At 41.0% G+C, this 19,062-nt stretch overlaps 1 protein-coding gene across 2 annotated transcripts in view; it reads right to left on the reverse strand.

Moving 5' to 3' along the window:
- The window catches only part of CNIH3 (cornichon family AMPA receptor auxiliary protein 3), a 54,877-nt gene extending 39,952 nt beyond the window's left edge, over positions 1-14,925 (reverse strand). The window contains exons 1-2 of one of the 2 annotated variants that reach the window (XM_040553062.1): positions 14,559-14,690; positions 13,642-14,318 (exon numbers count right to left, since the gene is read on the reverse strand). In XM_040553062.1, coding sequence (XP_040408996.1) covers positions 13,944-14,318; positions 14,559-14,639 — 456 coding nt within the window. In that variant the 5' untranslated portion in view covers positions 14,640-14,690 and the 3' untranslated portion in view covers positions 13,642-13,943. Of the gene's footprint in view, positions 1-13,641; positions 14,319-14,558 lie in introns of those variants that run through there. The other variant, XM_040553061.1, reaches the window with a different exon arrangement.
- Between the last annotated feature and the right edge of the window lie 4,137 nt (positions 14,926-19,062).

Below are 19,062 nucleotides of genomic sequence, written 5' to 3' on the forward strand. Positions count from 1 at the left end.
GTGGACTAATAACATATGAGAAGTGAAACTATGCATTTCTGGCTGATTATTATACTGTCATTCATCTCTATAGCACTGCATTGCTTTAAGCAGTGCCTTTCTAGACTAAGATTGCAAAGGGTTTTAAATCACTCAAGGGTAGAAAATTGTTCTATTCGTCAGATTTAGCAGTAATAATCGTATGGCATTTCTTTGCTCTACTTAACTTGAATTTCATATGCTGCTACTATTAAACAGCCCTCCATGCAGAAATCTGAACACATTGCTAATGCAAACAAAGCTCTTGTGGCTCCATCCAGGGCTGCACAAATATAAACTGAGCAACCAGTTTTCATCTTTTTATTGAAATTTCATTAGTAAGGCAGTATTACATTTAGGCCAATACAACTTAAACTATTTAAGGTCTAACTGGATGTTTAAGATAACTTAACAGTCATTAAAATCTTACTGCAACTTCTGAAGTATTTAAGCCAGATCCTAAGTCTTTTCCAATAGAAATTCCTATACGTAAAATTAAAAACATGCAGTCTCTATTCCACAAACACAATTCAAAAGGCTTTCCCATCTACCTATGGAAATATAGAGATATGATTATATTATTGTAGTGGGTTTATGTGGCAAGGTTTTGGTAGCAGGGGGCTTCAGGGGTGGCTTCAGTGAGAAGAATCCAGAAGCTGCCCCATGGTAGATAAGAGCCAGTTTCAGCTGGCTCCAAAGGGACTCACTGCTGCCCAGAGGTGAGCCAATATGGGATGTTGTTTGCACCTCTGTGAGAACATATTTAAGAAAGGGAAAAAAAACTGCTGCACAACAGCAGCTGGGAGAGAGAGGAGTGAGAAGCAGCCCTGCAGACCCCCAGGTCAGTGCAGCAGGAGGGCAGGAGGTGCTCCAGGCACGCAGCAGAAGTTCCCCTGCGGCCTGTGGAGAGGCCCCTGGTGGAGCAGGCTGTCCCCCTGCAGCCCATGGGTCCCACATGGAGCAGATCTCCACGCTGCAGCCCCCCCGTGGAGGAGCCCCCGGTGGAGCAGGTGGATGTGGACTGCAGGAGGCTGTGGCCTATGGAGAGCCCCCGCAGGAGCAGGCCCCGGGCCGGAGCTGCAGCCCGTGGAGAGGAGCCCACGCAGGAGCAGGGGGTCTGGGGGGAGCTGCCGCACGTGGGGGACCCGTGCTGGAGCAGTTTGCTCCTGGGGGATGGACCCCGTGGTATGGAGCCATGTGGAAGCAGTTCTTGAAGAGCTGCTGCCTGTGGGAAGCCCACAGGGGATTAGTTCGGGAAGGACAGCATCCCATGGTGGGGACCCCACAGTGGAGCAGGGGCAGAGAGTGACCGCAAAGGAGCGGCAGAGATGAAGCGTCAGGAACTGACCACAGCCCCCATTCCTTTGCGTCAGTCAGGGGGAGGAGGTGGAAGAGGGTGGATGGGGGGAAGTTGTTTTTAGTTTCTTTTCTTTGTTTCTTCTCTAGCTTGTTAGTAATAGCTAACAAATTGCATTAATCTCCCTATGCTGAGTCTGTTTTGCCCTTCGCAATAATTGTTGAGTGATCTCCCTGCCCTTATCTCAACCCTTGAGCCCTTTTCATCATATTTTTCTCCGCCTTTCCCTTTGAGGAGGGGGAGTGAGAGAGCAGTTGTGGTGGAGCTCAGCTGCCCACCTAAGTAAAACCACCACAACTATACTAATTAAATATTGATAAAAATCCATAGAAGGCTCTCCTGCCGAGAGCACATGCACAGATATCCTAGTCTGCATTTGTATAGTCACACCACTGTATTCCCCTGCACAAACAAAAACTGTGTGGATGGACAAAAACTAAAAACCATATAGATGGACAAAAGTAGTAGTATTGTTTCAGTTATGCCAAGTCAGATTTCCAAGCATGCAGAGAGGTGCAGAGAAACCACTAAGAATAATCATTTAGCAGTCACTCGAAAGTCCATGTATTAGTAAAAGAAAGAAAAACTCCAACGACGTTGTGAAAAAGATGGAAATTTATCTTCAGGAATACAAGCATACTGTGCAGAGTTTTGAGTACTTTGAATGGAAAGTTACTATCTCAGTGCATTACTGGCTATTATAATGGCAACCCTGCAGACAATAATTTGAAAAAACCTCATTTCTGAATGTTAAGAATACAGTTGTTGTCATTAGTTTTGACAAAACCACCGGGGAAAAAAAAAAACAAACACCTCAGCAGCTGCAAAATTCTGTTGGGAACGTGATGTTCCCAGAAGGATGATTTGATAAGCATCTATTGACAGATTTCTACAACTGCTATGAAATGGGTGTTTTAAAATCACCTCATTCAACTGCAAGGAGAAACAGTTTTACTGTCTAACAACAGGATTCTGGACACAGATTTCACTTTCTCATCACAATCACTGAAATATGTTCCCCTGCTATCCTGAAACTGAGATGTGCCAACCCTCTCACATTCAGGAAAGAGAAAGAAGTTCCACCTATTACCCACTTACAGAGTTCAAAGATTACCTGTGCTTGTATCACAACTGTACATCCACTCCCTGACTTTCAGTCTAGACCAGCTGAAATTCAGACAGGAAAAAAAAAAAAAAAAAGCTTTGTGCAGATAAACTGCAGTTCGTTAAGAGGAGAAAGACAAGCAAGCAAGCTGTACAGGAGAGATGATGCTAATACAGCTGTACAGAGCCTGTTTCTGAATAGGCTAATAGTTTTGCTCCCTGCAGCTAGAACACGTTTCAGAACAGACCTCAAGTGGAGGAGGAATTTTTAAGGTGAAAAGTGCCATGTTTCCCCCACCCCCTCTATGATTTCATTATTTTGTCACAATTCATTCCTTTTAAAACTTTGGTACTGCTTTTAGTACAGTGAAACACAAAGCAAAAGAAAAAAAAACAGTTCAGAAAGCAGCAGTATTCTGTGAATGAAATGCAACTCTTGATATTTTTTAAGGGACAAAAAATATTGTTAATAATATTAAGCAAAAATGAACAAACAAAAATTTTCAATTAATTTCAAAACTGATCAATACACCACATTGTTCTGAGAAAAAAAAAAAGGAAAAAAAAAAAAAGCTTACATGTATTTGTACCTGGAAATGTATTACTTAAGTTAAATTACATTCTCCATGGTTGAAAAAAATCTGCCTGAATTGACTTAAAATTCATGTCTTCTATCTCTCACAAGAGCACCCGAACCATCAGTCTTTTTTTGAATTTTTTTTTTTTGAAACAGTGTTAATTCCACTGCTGGTATCTTGCTACAGTGCATAAATACACATTTCGTTGAAGGGATTATTGAGGCAAGAGACATACTCTCACTTTTCTATACAAGAGTTTTATACAGTGCAAGACCACTGCACCTAGCAGGACACCTGTCTCTGGAGAGTTTATGGGTCTGTCAGGAAGCTAATGTCAGGGTCTGAATAGCACATCTGATGTTGGCATTTCCAAACGGTTGTATGCATTGTCTTCTACCAACAAAAAGTTAAAGGAGAATCCTATCATCAGGACAATGTTTCCCCCACCAGCCCAAAGAGCCCAAAATGTGAGCACCTTTGTAGGCTCTGGGAAACACAGGTTGACTCTCTGTGGCAAAGGGAACTGAATACTAATCTTCCACACTCCTTGTGCTTTCAATGCAAGCAGGCTGCTAATATTCTGCTCTGCATATGTTCTCCTCCTTCTACACGCAATGGAGTATTTCACATGGACTTTCTAAAGCAACCAGTTTTCTCCATTTAGGTAACAAGATCAAAATCCCTTAAACATATTAGAATCTAACCATTCTGATTCTTCAGTTCAGCACCAAAAACCCAAAGATCTGTTAGCATCACCAACAACAAATTGACATGTCATGTCAGGAGTGTTGTCACTTGTTAGTTAGGCACTAAGTCGATATGTTAGATTGGCCTATCTTGAAAAACAATCTGTTAGAGTGGATTCCCAGACCTCTCAAACAACCAAGGTGAGAAGAAAATAGCATAATTTTATATCCAGGGTCTGGAGAAACTGGAGAACTCATCTTTCAACACAAGAGACAGAGCTCTACTTTGCCCTTGCTTCTCTTTACGCTAAACGCCACACCAGCTAAGGAAGTGCAATAAAAAATGAAACAACTAAGATGTATTGCTCATTACCTCTATGTCACTGATTCAATACTAGAGCTTTGTACATCTTCTACATGTATAGGCTAAATTCTGCACTACCCAGCTTTCTCCACACCAAACCAGGAACAGGCTAGACATGGGTTGGTGAAAGGCTTGATACACAAGGTTGGCCAGAAAGGTAAGCTAAAAGGAAGGTTGGTAGCCTGGTCACATTGGACCGATAGTGTGTTAATTCTGGCTGGAGACAGTATAACTGGCTAACTATAGATATGAGAGGAAGTATTCTTCTGTTTTTCCTCAAAATTACAAATCACTTGTCATCTACCCCACCTTAAATGTAATGTGCTCCCATGCAATGTTTTCACTTGCCTTTTTATTCTTATCAAACCTACAGCATGGGGAAAATGGAAGTAAAAAGACACAGACATGTTAAAGTCACAAAGCTCTGCTTCATAAATTATTCTTGAAAGGAACTGAAGCACATTTTCTATTAGTTAACAGCACAAAGCTGATAATCATAAAGCTAGGAATAAACAGGATGTTTCTGCAGAATAATTTTAGGGAAAGGGTAGTAAACAGATGGAACAATACACCAGAATAGATACAACTAGAAAAAATATTTGCTCCAAAGGAGGAGGTAAGAGAATGAGATCAAAAGACAAGATTTTTGTTTCAATATAAGTAAGATGAAAGTAATAAATGAGAGACTTGTGAGTCGGCTACTGCTGTCTCTAGCAAGTTTCCAATCTTATCATCCCACCCCAACGTAAGTAAGTATTACTTAATTTTCAAAGATTCATATATATGTTTACAAATCATCATTTTGAGATTTTTGTTTTGTTACATGCACTTTTTTTCAGGTCAATTTTCTCCTCAATGGTGTCAATTTATTGTGCAAAAATTGTTGTTTGGGAGAAGTATCTTCCCCCACTCCTTATGTTGAGTTCTCTTGCATTTCCTCACAGGTTTCACATTGCTGCTGCTACCTCTTTTCCCTCTGTCATGTTCTCCATTCTCACCAGCAGTGGTTTATGTACATTCACCAAAACCCACAAAGTGCAGAAGCATACCTGGGTTCTGTCGCTAATAAATCTGTTCAAGCATGTCATGTATTACACTATACCCACACAGAAGACTCATTACACGGGCTGCCCAAAAATGTCCACCATCTGAATTCAACCATACCTTCTGGATTCAGCCAGCCTTCTCTTCTCAAATAATTGTTCCCCAAGCAAGAATTTTGCATTTTCAATCATCCTTCTTTTTGTCTATTAGTCATACATATACCCTCTTTTGATCTTTCCTTCATATTTTTCTCCCTTGAGTCCTACTTCCCTTAGTCCCACTTTCCTTCTTCCCACACCATTTTTCTTAACCATTACCTACTCAACCATGGGGTCCTACCAATGCTGTCTCAGAAAGGAGCCTATTATGGGGTAGCAGGCAGAAGTGCTGATGATCTGCATTTCCTGCCTGCAAATGGCACAGCAGAAGCCCAGCTAGACCACCAAGAGGCAGGACAAGAGAATAAGAGGTTTTCAAGCAGGTGGCATCAGGTAGGAATGACCAGGTTCAAGATCTCCCCAGATTTTCTTTCCCATAAAGAGGCCAGGCAGAACCTAAAGGAAGTAACTGAAGCTCAGACACACACACCAGACACGTGTTTGTGATTGCAGAAATAAGGCATGGGGAAGGGATGCAGTAGTAATGCAGTTGTTTTTGCAGAAATAAGGTGAGAGGAAGGTATATAGCAGTAATGAAGTTGTGTTTGCAGAAATAAGGCAAGGGGAAGGGATACAGCAGCCAGTAAGAAGGATCAAGCATTGAGAGTAAAATAATCAAACAGCAACACTATTATCTTGCCTCATCTGTTCACATACCTTCCTATGAAACTGACTAGTTTAATTATAAGAGCATGACTAAGGATAAGGACAGATTTCAGCATAGATCCAAACACACATGCCACTTAAAAAAAATCAACAAATCAATTTTCTAAAGGATCTAATAGTGTTTAGGTAATAGCAGACCAACTCTGAAGCACATGTTTTTGATTAATTTTTGGTCGAATTGATCTTCATGGAGCCTTCATTATGCTTGCTTATAAATACCCATTCTATGAATGTACAAAGCAGTTTATATTTACATAGTGATACAAATAACTTTAGCAAGAACTCTTAACAGGATAAAATAATAATGCAACAGAAGATTGACTAAACAATCAAACACTTGAAACAGTGACTCATAGCATAAAGATGGCTGGCATTTAAATGCATTCAAAAATCAAATGTCATTACAACAAAAAAATGGCGCTTTATCAACAATGCCTGGCACTTGCACAGCAACTGTTATCAGATAATTACAAAGACTATAACTTACTAATTCTCACCATTTTACTGTAGATCTTCCCAGTTATTGGACTCCAGTTACTCCCATGACGCGCTTAGTTTTCCAGCTCTATTAAAAAAATAAAATCTAGCTCTGATAGCTAGAATATGACACAGCCTCCAAAAACTTAGAAATATGAAAGGACCCACAACCAATCCAAAAGTACTTTATGATCTATTGCATAAGTGAGGAACTCCAGGCAATGTTCTATGGAACAACTCCTTGAAGGCATCATTTTTTCAGCTCCTCTATGTTCTGCTTCATGTGCTCATTTTATCAAAATAGTAGGTGCAAGTTCAGCAGTCCTTCAGTATCTTAAAGAGAAAACCTGCTTCCATTATAAATGTTTTATGATTTTCCAGTGCCTTTTAATATAAATTTTTACAGCATTCCTAAAATAAATCCTTGCTTTATACAGTAACATTTTTTTTCAATGGGAAGTGAAGAAAAATATGCAGACCCTTGTCCTGCTACGACAAGGTGCATTGATGTTCCTTTGAGTTTTCATGGGCACACAGTGAAACACTAAGCAAGATGGAGATGCTGTGTCCCAGCAGAAAAATTTTGTACCCAGACAGGGGAGATAGGGAAAGGATAGGCAGATTACAAGGTGAAAAACTGGCTACACCATCAGGCTGAAACGGTAGTGGTCACTGGTTTAATGTCTGCCATTAGGGCTGCCCAGCTACGATTGGAGCTACTCAGGGATCAATACTGCATCAAGTCTTGTTTGACATCTTCATTGATGACTTGGAAGATGAGAGACAGATGGAGCAAATTTGCAGGGGACACCATGCTGGGGAGGATCAGTTGACACACTGGAGGCTACAGCTGCCACTCAGAGTGGCCTTGACAAGCTGGACAAATGGGCCAGTGAAAGCCTCATGATGGTCAACCAAGGCAACTGCAAAGTCCTGTTCCTGGGACACACTATCCACACATAACATTACAGCCTGCCAGCAACCCAGCAGAAAAGGATCTGGCCATTCTGGTGGACAAAAGAAGGTTGGGTGCACAAGGAGAGACTGAGGGAAGTGGTTTTGGCTGTGGGGTAGAAGATTAAATTACTGTGTTCAGTTTCCCGGGGTGGGTTTGACAGAAGTCAGCACAAAGGTTTTCTCAGGGGTGTGCACCATGAGACCGAGAGACAAAAGTCAGAAGTTGCACCCACAGAAGTTCCAAACGTGTGTAATAAAATATATGTTCACAGTGAGAGTGGTCAAGTACTGGAACAGGCTCCTGGAAAAGCTGAGGAGTCTCTGTCTGCAGAGGAATTCACAACTCAACCAGGCAAGGACTTGAGCAGCCTGGCCTAACTTTGAAATTAGGCCTGCCTTGAAGAAGAGATGTGACTAGGTGATTTCCTAAGTCTCTCCCAATCTAGATCTTTTTATGAGTTGATATTGTTTCTTTGAACAGGAAGGGAACATTTCTGAAGGTGTAATTATTACCCAAGGAACACAGGAACCATCCTGTTAATAAAATTGCATCTTGCTCTCTGAATAGCATCATGGCCATGAATAATAAAAAAAAAATAACGGAATTTCCAACTGTAAAACACTGGAACAAGTTAATCTTGTAAATAAAATACTATTTGACATTTGTCTGCTTTTACCTCATGAACAGACTCTGTCCTGTGACTTTAGGTGACTATCCCTTTGAAGAATGGCAATAACAACAACAGTACTTACTTGTTTCATATTGGAAAGACTCTTTGTTTCCACAGAAAGTGGATCTGTTTTCAAAACCACCAACCTACAAACCAGTAAGTCCCTCAGTATCCCCTGCTTTTAATTTCTGTGAGACACAGTTTGCTTGCCTGGTGGAGTCACCGCTAGCTGTCAGCAACAACACTAATTATAAATGAACTGCATGTCAGAGACACTGAAGAAGAGGAATGGGTCAAAGAGATATCTAGATCCTCATTCTCTGCTCAGCTTCCTCCTCTTCTTTCTGAAAAACATTCTGATAGAAGGACATTCATGCTGGGAGGGGTGAAGGGGGCAAGGGAAGCAACTCAGCCAGAAGTCTGAGTGTTGAATTTTAAGGGTGATTGAACATAGTATTTGGTGACTGAATATACAAATGTATGTAATAAGAGCTAAAACCTCATGCCTCAGACTCAATCAAGAGAGTGGCACTCACAGTCTGATGAAATATGACAGCTATATTGCCATGCTTATCAACAAGCGTAGCAATTGAAAAAAGCACTGCAAATATATTATTTGCCAATTTTGAGATAAAATCCCTTTAGTAAGTAGATTTTCCAACTAACCTTATGATTAACAACAAATAAAAACAAACAAAAAAAATGGATATGTGACAACCAAATAACATTGAAACAGTTCTCTGCACATTTTTGAAGGAGGGAGGCACAAGACTCCACAGAGTAATTTATTGTACGTAGATAAGGGAGTCACTGTGACTTGTGAAGCATCTGGAGTTACACCAGTGGCAACCATTTACAATATAAAACCTTTCTCCAAATAAATCTCATCATGACAATTCCAGTATATAGAGAGATCCTTTTTAATCTTTTTACAGCTTTTAAATCTGTGGTAGAGCCAAAGACTTATACCATTTTTTAATTAATACTTGAGTATGACAAGGCGACCAAACTGAAATATATTTACTTTTCAATACATAAAGTATATTTTGTTAAGTAGCCTAAGCTGCCTGGCCTGGTATCTGTCTGTCAGCATTAATGTGACAAACTTCTGAAAGCAACGTGTAAGAGAGCTGTCAAGCTATGTTATAGCCAGACACATCAGGCTTATTCCTTAAGCTGTCATGACTATGAAACCTTCAGGGTAAATGTGCTCAGTCGCTTAGATAGAGAAGAAAAATTCTTCAAGAAATATGTATAACATAACAACAGTGTTTGTGTTCCTGCTCCTCAAACCTTAATTTCATTCTATTTTTAATCACGTAATCATCCGATATTCTCAGAAAACTGAATTAATGACTCATTAAAGTACAGAACTGAACTTCAATGACTGAAAGAATATTCAAGCTCAACCAAGTCTGTAAGGAAATTACCTTCTTTTCAAGGCAGGATCTAAAGTATTGTAAGGAGGTTAAAATGAGCTGGCCAGCAGCCTTTGCTGAAGAGAAGTACAGGTTCAAGTGAGCTTACAGCTCTTTTACTGGACTCTGATAGAACAGCCAGCTATCCTCCAAACCACAGTTACAGATAAAATAAGCTACTGATACACAGAGAAAACTGATATACTAGCCACCAGTTTGTGGCCAAAGTGCTTTGCTCAAGTGAATTTGCCATCAGCACAAGCTTTAAATAATTATCTTGTGTGCTTTTTACTTATCTTTAAAAATAAGGTTAAACAATTTATCAAAAATTAAGCTAACAATTTTATGAGGAAGCCTAAGTGAGATAGATACTGAATATTCACCAAATTCCATTTATGTAACTCTTGGAGAGCTTTCAAATTTTTCTACCTACACTACTGCAAATTGAGTACTGATAAAATACAGTCCACATCAGCAGGACCATAAAGTGAAAAATAACAGAAGTGGCTACGTCTTCTTCGTACATAGCACCTTCTGTTGGAAAGCAAAGACATTTTAGGGATATATGTGAAAAGATGTCATGCTGTACTTGGAGTTCAGTTCTATTATCCACACTTAGTAAATGAGAAACAATGAACATAAAATTTAAGCCATCTGCTAAACATAACAAACAAAGCCAACAGAGGAAACAGCACACCACATAGTTTCCAATGGTTTCCTTCCTTGGTATTCTCAAAAAAAAAGGAACTAATTAAAAACTAAAAGTCCATCTTAGCCTACCATACTTTTTTCAGTCACTGCCTCCCACTGGTTTTAAATATAACTGTGATCTGGTAACTGTTAATTCAGGACAGAGTCATATGAAGGTAGTTTATCAGCATTAACACTGTCCTCAAACTCCAAAAGGATAAATAAACAAAGCAAAAAATATATACTCTGCTATTTTACTCTTCTTATTATTACATTTAAGTAACTATCACAGATTTCAGCACACGTTACCCTTGCCGTGACACAATTGTTTCTAGAATCAATTGAATTCACTACTATACTGAAGAACTGCATAAGCCCAGCTGATGTGGTACAACTCCTTAGGCCAGCACCATTCATTTTTCCACTGGCCTAATACTCCTAATACTTTCTGGCAATCCTTAAGTACTACTGCATATTAAGCAATTGCACACATTCACAGATACACTAGTATTAGTTCAAAGAGATGGTCCACCATTTGAATTCATTTTTCAAACAGTAATGTCCTTGCTACTTTGTTTTGTTGTGGTGTTATGAAATGGAACACTTTGAAAAGCTCTTTTCATAAAGCTTTCCTTAAAATAACAAATCTCAAAACAGATAATTTCATCTTAAAATATGAAGAAAGGGAAGGACTCTCTTACATGTAGTCAGATTACCCCAAAACAATGTATTTGTAGAGAATAATAGTGCTGCAGGACTTTGTACAAGTATGTCCTATATTAAGTGACAACACATAAACCAGAATTTGGTCACTTTCAGTCAACTTCAGTTCAGACATAATTGAAATCAATGGAGCTATACTACAAAAGAACATGGTATGTCAAATCTTACTGGGAGTTCAAAAAGACCTGACGTGGCTCGCTTAAATGTTAACAGGATGCTAAATCTTAGTTAAAATAGTTTAGGAATGGAGTAAAACTGTTTATGTAATTAAAATGCTGTTTATAAAGAACAACAAGAATAGCTGAAGATAGCAAAACAAAGTGTCTATGATGTTTAGTAAGAAGGCCATACACTCTGTTCTTGAGTTTACAGCACAATCAGGTGCAGATATGTCATTATGCAGCTGACAGACCAAATCCTGCTGTTAGCTGTACCACACGACCCCACCAAAATATGCTCAGCTGTATTAGTCCAACAGAGAGGACACCTTGGTCAATATACATGTAAATGATACCACAGCTAGTAATGCAAATAAAGTGCTATCGAAACTTCATTTCTGAAACAGCTTACAGTCACATGCAGTATCTCTATGTGTGTATATCTTTTTTTTCCCCCTCACAAGATATTTGCTCACTGAAGTTTTCTTAGCATTTTGATGCTAACTTCTTTTGAAGACAATCTCATTTAACTGATACACATTTGGCGAATATTGCTTCAAGTACAATCAACTTTACTAAACTGTGTACCTATGAGAACTCAAACACACTGAACACATTTAGACCTCAGATGAAAAAGTTTTATTAAATTTTGAAACATCTAATTCATAGAGTTATGCAAAGTTTACTCCAAACACCAGAAACAGCCTATATAATGTTTGAAACAGCCTATATAATTCTGTAATGGGAATGTAAGGCTTTATTAAATTCCACAGGATTGTTAGAAGAAACCAAGCAGAAAGATCACCATTCTCTACTAAATTCTCTAGCACTTTTCCACAACAGTGACACAAAAGTATACATTTCTACATGATTTTTTAGTGTTGTGTCATTACAGATGGAGGTAATGTGATCATTGAACAATCCAAACGTTTAAGAAATTCCCATACCACAGAAGCTTTTATTGAACCTATTACATCTATAGTAATAAAAACTATCACTCTTATAAAATCCATCTGACTACTGAGTAGGAAGAAAATGAGATTTTATTTGAGCTACTGTTAATTCATTCCAAATTTCAGTCTGATTCTGGTCCAAACAACATGAAGTCCAAATGTTGCATTTTATACTTGTCCTTTAAAATAACATACAAAATGTAAATGCAGGTTCAGTCTTAGAACCCTGTAATCTTTCAATGTGATGAGATGCTCAGATTAATCAGCACTTTGCTCTTAGTAACAAAACATTAAAAAGAAAAAAAAAGCATTTTAGCAGAAAAATGTAATATTTTAAATCCTCTGCTGCCGTTATGAGAAACTATTTAAAATATGTCAACTGTCCCTTGCAAATATATTACAGCAAAAAATAAAGATGAAAATCTGGTTGCAGGGAAGGAGTAGGAGTTTTGTTTCTTGGGAAGATTTTCACAATGAGATGTTTAAGGTAAAAGAAACTCCTATGACTCAATACATAAGCTACATGTCAGACTACATTTAAGAAGAAATCAGGAACCAAATTATAACAGTTCTTATAGAAAGGACGATAGAAATTGTTTTGTAATAGGTATGCTTGAAAATTTGTTCTAGCAGGGTGTTCCATCTGTTATTCTATGACCTTCACACAAACCAGGCACTTCAATAGGATTATCTATTTATAACAGGAGTACCAATTCTTGCTCTATTACAGTAGAATGGTGTTTCCAGCCATTTTCAATTTCAATCCCTCAATAATTTTACAATGGATGTGAGAAACATGCGCCATACACATAAGCCTATTGACAAAGGGTTTCTTTTCTTCTTTGCTTCTTACAGATCTCTGTAAATAATGGATTGCTCTCCATGGGTTTACAGACTGAAAGTTGAAAAATGTTTCACTAAATTTGCAGTGACTACATTGACTTATGTATGGAAAAATAATTTGCTCCATTTGCTAGACATACCGTATGTCTTCAGCCAACAACAACTTCTGTCCAGGAAAAAGACAACTGCAGAAACATAGTAACAGACTTCAAATATATAAAAAATATTAAAATTGTGTTAGCAATTACAGAAATAACAGTGCAATTTGTAGAAAGAGATTCAGCAAACACTTAGAAAACACTTTTTAACTCTAACTGGTTTGAAGAATCTGCAGAATTATCCCTTTGGGAGACCTTACGGTTTGTGAAAAAGCAAAGAAAGAAACATGAGTAATCATCTAAATTGTACTACCCTTTTTTTTCCAAAGAGTGGGAGTACACTAGCTGACTCCTAGAGATCCTTTTCAGTCTTTGCAGTACACGACATCACCATTGCATTTTTTGTCGTTTCATTAATAAGAAAAATTTTGTAACTGCACCATTAACTGTTCAGAACAAGTAGATTTCAAAGAATCCTCTCAGCTGACTGTTTCCTACCTCTAACGTGCTTACATATAGCTAAGCTAGCAGCTTTACTCATGTTATAATAAAAATAAATTCTCTATCTTCCTTGTTTGTTAGTTAAAGGAGTTTTTGTTGTTGCTTTTTCTTTTTTTCTTTTTTCTTCTTTTTTTTTTTCAGTCTTATTCCATCAGGAAATGCAAAGGCATTCACAGAATCATAGAATGGTTTGGGTTGGAAGGGACCTTAAAGATCATCCAGCTCCAACCCCCCTGCAACGGGCAGGGATGACGCCCACTGGCTCATGTTGCTTGAAGTGCCATCCAACCTGGATTGGCTGAGCTCTGTTTCAGCTTATCCTGCTCCACCCTGAATATTTACAGCACAAAGTTCTTTGTGTGATACACAAAGACGTACAAGACATTGTGTAAATAATTCCACACTATGTAACCACATAAAAGAATTTTAAATTATGCATATGGATAATTTCATCATTGTGGAAACGAACATATTTTAAGTTACACACTTCCATCATAGCCACCCTGCATACAGCAGGGAATGAACACCACCGCTTTCAAGTGAAATTGGTGAAGAAGGAATCGAAACACCAGTTCACGCATCGCAAAGACTGACAAAGTTTCAACTTCAAACACGACTTTTAAGAAAGTTGTTGGCGTAGTACCTATTGAAGGAAAGATCTGCTTCACCTCTAGACACGTGGAGGCTTCTCCTTGACGGCGCTCTGTTCCTGGGCAACAAAAGCACGTCCCTCGAAGAGCTCTGCCGTTAGCACGGTTGATGCTGGGTGCATGGGCACCTTTATGCCAAGCAAAGTCAGCGGCGTAGAAGTTCTCCACACGCACAACGCTACCACGGCGCTCAGGGTGCGAGCACTTCCCAGAAGCACAAACAAGCGTATTCTTCATAAGCTATCACGGAAGCACTTCCCTTGATGTACGTTTGTAAAAACTTAACTAGACACAGATACACGTGTATATACCCCCACGGCGGTCTCAGGGGCCCTGCCCGCCCTGCCCATGCCGGAGACCCCCGCCCCTGCTCCCGCTCCGCCTGTCCCCCGACGGCCCCCCCGGGGCTGGGGCCGCTGCTGACGGCCCCCGCGGGGTACTCACATGCCAGATGGCGAAGAAGATGAGGGCGGCGCAGAGGACCAGCGACAGCATGTAGCAGAAGGCGGCGAAGGTGAAGGCCATGGCGGGGAGAGCCCCCCGGGGCGCCCTTGCGGGCACGGGAGAGCCGCGACCCCCAAGCCCCCGGGGGGGAGACGGGCGTCCGCGCCTCCGCCTCCGGCAGGGCGGAGTGCGTCGCCCTCGGACAGCACAAGGGAGGGGATGCTCGGCCCCAGGACAAAGAGCCGGCCGGGCCCGCCGTCGCTCCGGGAGGAGGCACGACGCGGGGGTGCGGAGCCCCTCCGCGCCGCCCCGGCCCCGAGGTCTCACCCACGGCCCCTCCGGCCGGGCGCTCCCCGCGCCCCTCGCAGCGGCTCCCTCCGCTCCTCCGAGCCCGTCCCGCCTCCCGCAGCGCCGTGCCCGGCCTCCGCCCACCCCCTCCCCGCCGCCGGCGGCGAGCCCTCCAGCTGCTGCTGGCGGCGGAGCGAGCTGCGAGCGGCCGGGCTTGCCGCCGCCCTCCCCTCCCCTCCGTTCCGCTCCCTTCCCCTCCGCCCTCGCGTGTGAGGCGCGGGGCTGGCTGGCGACGGCGGTGGAGGCGGCCGGGGGGGCTTCGCCGCAGGGTGTGTGTGTGGGGGGTCCTGTCACCTGTAAGGCGGTGTCTTCCGTCACGACCGCGTGTTTCTGACGGAAACCGTATCACGACAGCGTGAGCGCGGTAATGAGCGTGGGCTATGAGCTGAGGTCGACTTGGGCCGGATCTTGGAAAAATAATGACTTGCCCAAACTTGCTTTTTTTTTTTTTATTATTTTTAGTATGAGGTAAATCCGTTACGAGGAGGGCAGGAGGGGTAAGGCGCCCCTCTGAGGAGGAGAGCATGGCCAGAAGAAGGCTGAGGCGCTGCCAGGGGTCACCCGGCACGGGCAGGCCGGCGCTGGAGCAGCCGCCCTCTCAGGAAGACAGGCAGAAACAGCCCAGGGGCGAATTAACTGCAACTGAGTCCCTCAGCAAAGTACTACCCTTAGATTCTTCCCCACAAGGTGAAAAGGGTATTTGCGGTTAGAGTAAATAAAAGACAAAGCCGTTTTAAACGACAATTTGGGAGATCGCGCTTTGTGACTTCTGGGTATTCACAATATCCAAACTGCTAAAGTACGTATTTAAAATCAGGAATGAAGGGTAAGCCTCTTCCTTCTTACCTGGTCTTTGACAGCTCCCACAGTGTCTCCAGACATGCCTTAGCCATTTCTGCAGGGAGTTTATTTAAGATTTACAACCAGTTCTTCTGTCTGTACCACAGCAGCTGGCAATACAGCAGGTTTGCAGACAAACAAACAAAAAAATCAGTAGAAAATACCACAGAACTACCAGAGGACTAATTAAAAAATATTCTGAAAACCATGGATGAAAGCTATATGTTTGAAAAGTCTTTACAAAACTTGAAAGAATTTCAGTTCATAGCATTTTTTTCTATCTAAGGATGGAAGGGACTAACTTGGTTAAAATTATGGTATAGTATTTTAAACATAATGTGCACTTCTATCATGGGGGAAGAGTGCTGACGAACTGAGTGTCAAGGCCTGTAATGAATAAACCAATCAGGAATAAACTGATGGAAATAACCTTTTATAACTGCGCTGCTCTGGAATGTGATTTGATGATTTAATTAAGAAGGACAGAGCACAGCAAATAATGAGCTTTGCTGTCATACAAAGATGCAATAAGTGTATTGTAATTCTTTGACCTTTTTAATTGCTTTGTATCTGAAATTCTGCAGAGCATATACTTGAGAAAGTAAAGGGTTTATTCATAACCACACATTTTGAAAAGAGCTGAAAATGAGCTATAGAAGCAGCTTTGGATTTTATGTAGTTTTTGTTTTATTTTGTCCTGGTTGCTTTAAAACCTGGATATACATTACCTATGCTAAGATTCATCACAGAGCACCCAGTGCTTCCAGGAAAACAAAAATAAAATGTTTTCTTCTGGAGCACTTACGAGCATGTATGTATACACACATATATGTTTATAAATAAAAATATACTATAGGTATCATTAAAGACAGACATGGAAGCAACGATTAAGTATCAATTCAGATTAAAGGTAAATATTCTCCTGTTTTCCACTGCCTCTTATCCTCATTTACATTTCAGTTATGTATTTGGAGCTGTCTGATGAACACACAGGTAAAATATGTTTCTCGTTTTGCAAAGCGACAGTTCCACAGCCAAATGCTTCCAATATTGCACAGTCTTTCCTGATATTGATTTCAAAACATGTATTTCCCATTGGCCCTACTTCTAGTCATTAATCATTGTTAATGACTGGCTAATTACAGAAATTCCTGATAAAAAGTTAAAGAAAAAGCTATCAAGATGATTTTACTATGTTTTTGTCCTATCACCTTCTTACGTTATACCATAAGGATATATCTTACGTATCTTTAGACATTTAGCTGATGGAAAACAGTGGAAAGATTTTGGCTTCACTTAGTACATCTCTGAGATTTGTCTAGGCTACACAGTAATCACTAAAAATGTCTTCCTTATCTCCATCTCATTAGAAACTCATTGCAACTTTGTGTGTGATGAGGACATCACAGCAGGGAGCCATTCCTATGTCATTTCTGAACTAGATTACTGCAAATCATGGCAACTGAGGCAAAAGGTGAAAATAATTTAGATGTGCCTGCCCCGTATTTCACTGGCTTAAGCCCTGTGAACACAGCAGGAACATAAGACTGTCTATTAGCTCTGCGTTCACTTTTAAGACCTTGGTCCTAACCTTCAAATAAACTAATGGTTCTGTTCCTAGCTGCATGAGAAATTACAGTCCAGGACCCAGCTGTGCTCCTTTGAAGTAATGCACATCACAGAGACCAGAAGGGATGGTTTGAGAGCTGAGGGTGCTGCATTATCAACTGAAGAGATCTGGAACAAGCACAGCAGATGTATAGAACATGATCACCTTTAGAAAAGGAAAATGTTATTTTGAAAACTGTTATTTTTACACTTCCCAAAATAAACAAAATGACATCCATGCATCAAGACACACTTGGGTTTCTTTTGTGCTAATGGAATAAAAGTGGATGAGTCCACAAGGGAGCATATACACCTTGAAGTGTCTTTGGGTATGGATAAGTCCACTCTAGAGCAACTACACATCAAAGTGTCTGTGGCCATGGAGAAGTCCATGCTGCAGCAAGTATACCTTGCAGTGTCCATGGGTAAGGCCATGCCAGAATACCTTGAACCATCTGTGGCCATGAAAAAAAAACCAACATGACACAGCAAGTGTCTGAAGGGACCTCTGAAGCCCATGGAAAAGGCTGCACCAGAGCTTGTACACCTTGAAGCAACCATGGCTGTGGATACGTCCATGCTGCAGCAGGTATACCTCTGAAGAGGCTGTGGCCCATTAATAAGACCACACCAGAACAGATAGAGCTGGAAGTGTCTGTGGCCATGGATAGATAAGTCCAGAGCACAGTAGGTAGACCTCTGAAGGGATTGTGGCTCATGCATAAGGCTGTGCCAGAGCAGGTACACCTCTAAGGGACTGTGGCCAATGGACAAGCCCAGGCTGGAGCAGGGGCAAGGAGAGGAGTTCATTGCAATGTTAAACCCTATGGCTTGGTCCAAATGGGTTGGAGATTGTAACAGATATGACTTTAAAATTTTCTAATTCATTATTTAAATTGCATGTTATAGGAAGTTCTAGAGCAGGAACCCCTTGCTGCTAGCCAGGCCAGGGGAGGGGGAGGAATTGCGATGTTAAACGATACAGCCTGGTCCAAGGGTGGAGATTGTGATGGATGTACCTTTAAATTGTTGTAAACCATGATCTTATTTACATGTTATAGGACATCCTGTAGCAGGAACCATTCAAACCAACAGAGCATGAGCATCACAAGAAGCAGTGCAAGTGCAGCAGTGACACAACCTGAGCTGACTGTGATGTCCATCTACTGCACACAACACACTGCCTCTGCTGTGCTGAGTGACCACCACAACAGAGAATAAAAGAATCTAAGTTATGGACTAAAAGAACTCAGTGGATATTTTGTGGACATTTTATGGACATCTCACTGGGGTGGTCCATAGACTACAGGAATTATATTTGTGTATTCATTGAAAGATGGTGATTAATTAGAATGTGTTGGAAAGTGTGGAACCTGAGCATGACAAAAGAGGCATGGAATAAGTGGTGGATATAGTCATGGTTTTGGCTAGGATAGAGTTCATTTTCGTCTTAGAGGCTTGTATGATGCTATGCTTTCAATTTTAATGAAAATAGTGGTGATAACACACCAGTGTTTTCAGTTGTCGTGGAGCAGTGCTTGCACAGAGTCAAGATCTTTTCAGCTTCTCTTGCTGCCCTGCCAGTAAGCAGGCTAGGAGTGCACAAGGAGCCAGGAGGGGACACAGCCAGGACAGCTGACCCAAACTGACCCATGACCTATACCATACCACATGACGGCATGCTCAGCAACAAAAGCTGGGGTAAAGA

This window comes from Cygnus olor, chromosome 3, assembly GCF_009769625.2.
Source record: "Cygnus olor isolate bCygOlo1 chromosome 3, bCygOlo1.pri.v2, whole genome shotgun sequence".
NCBI classification, from domain to species: Eukaryota; Metazoa; Chordata; class Aves; order Anseriformes; family Anatidae; genus Cygnus; species Cygnus olor.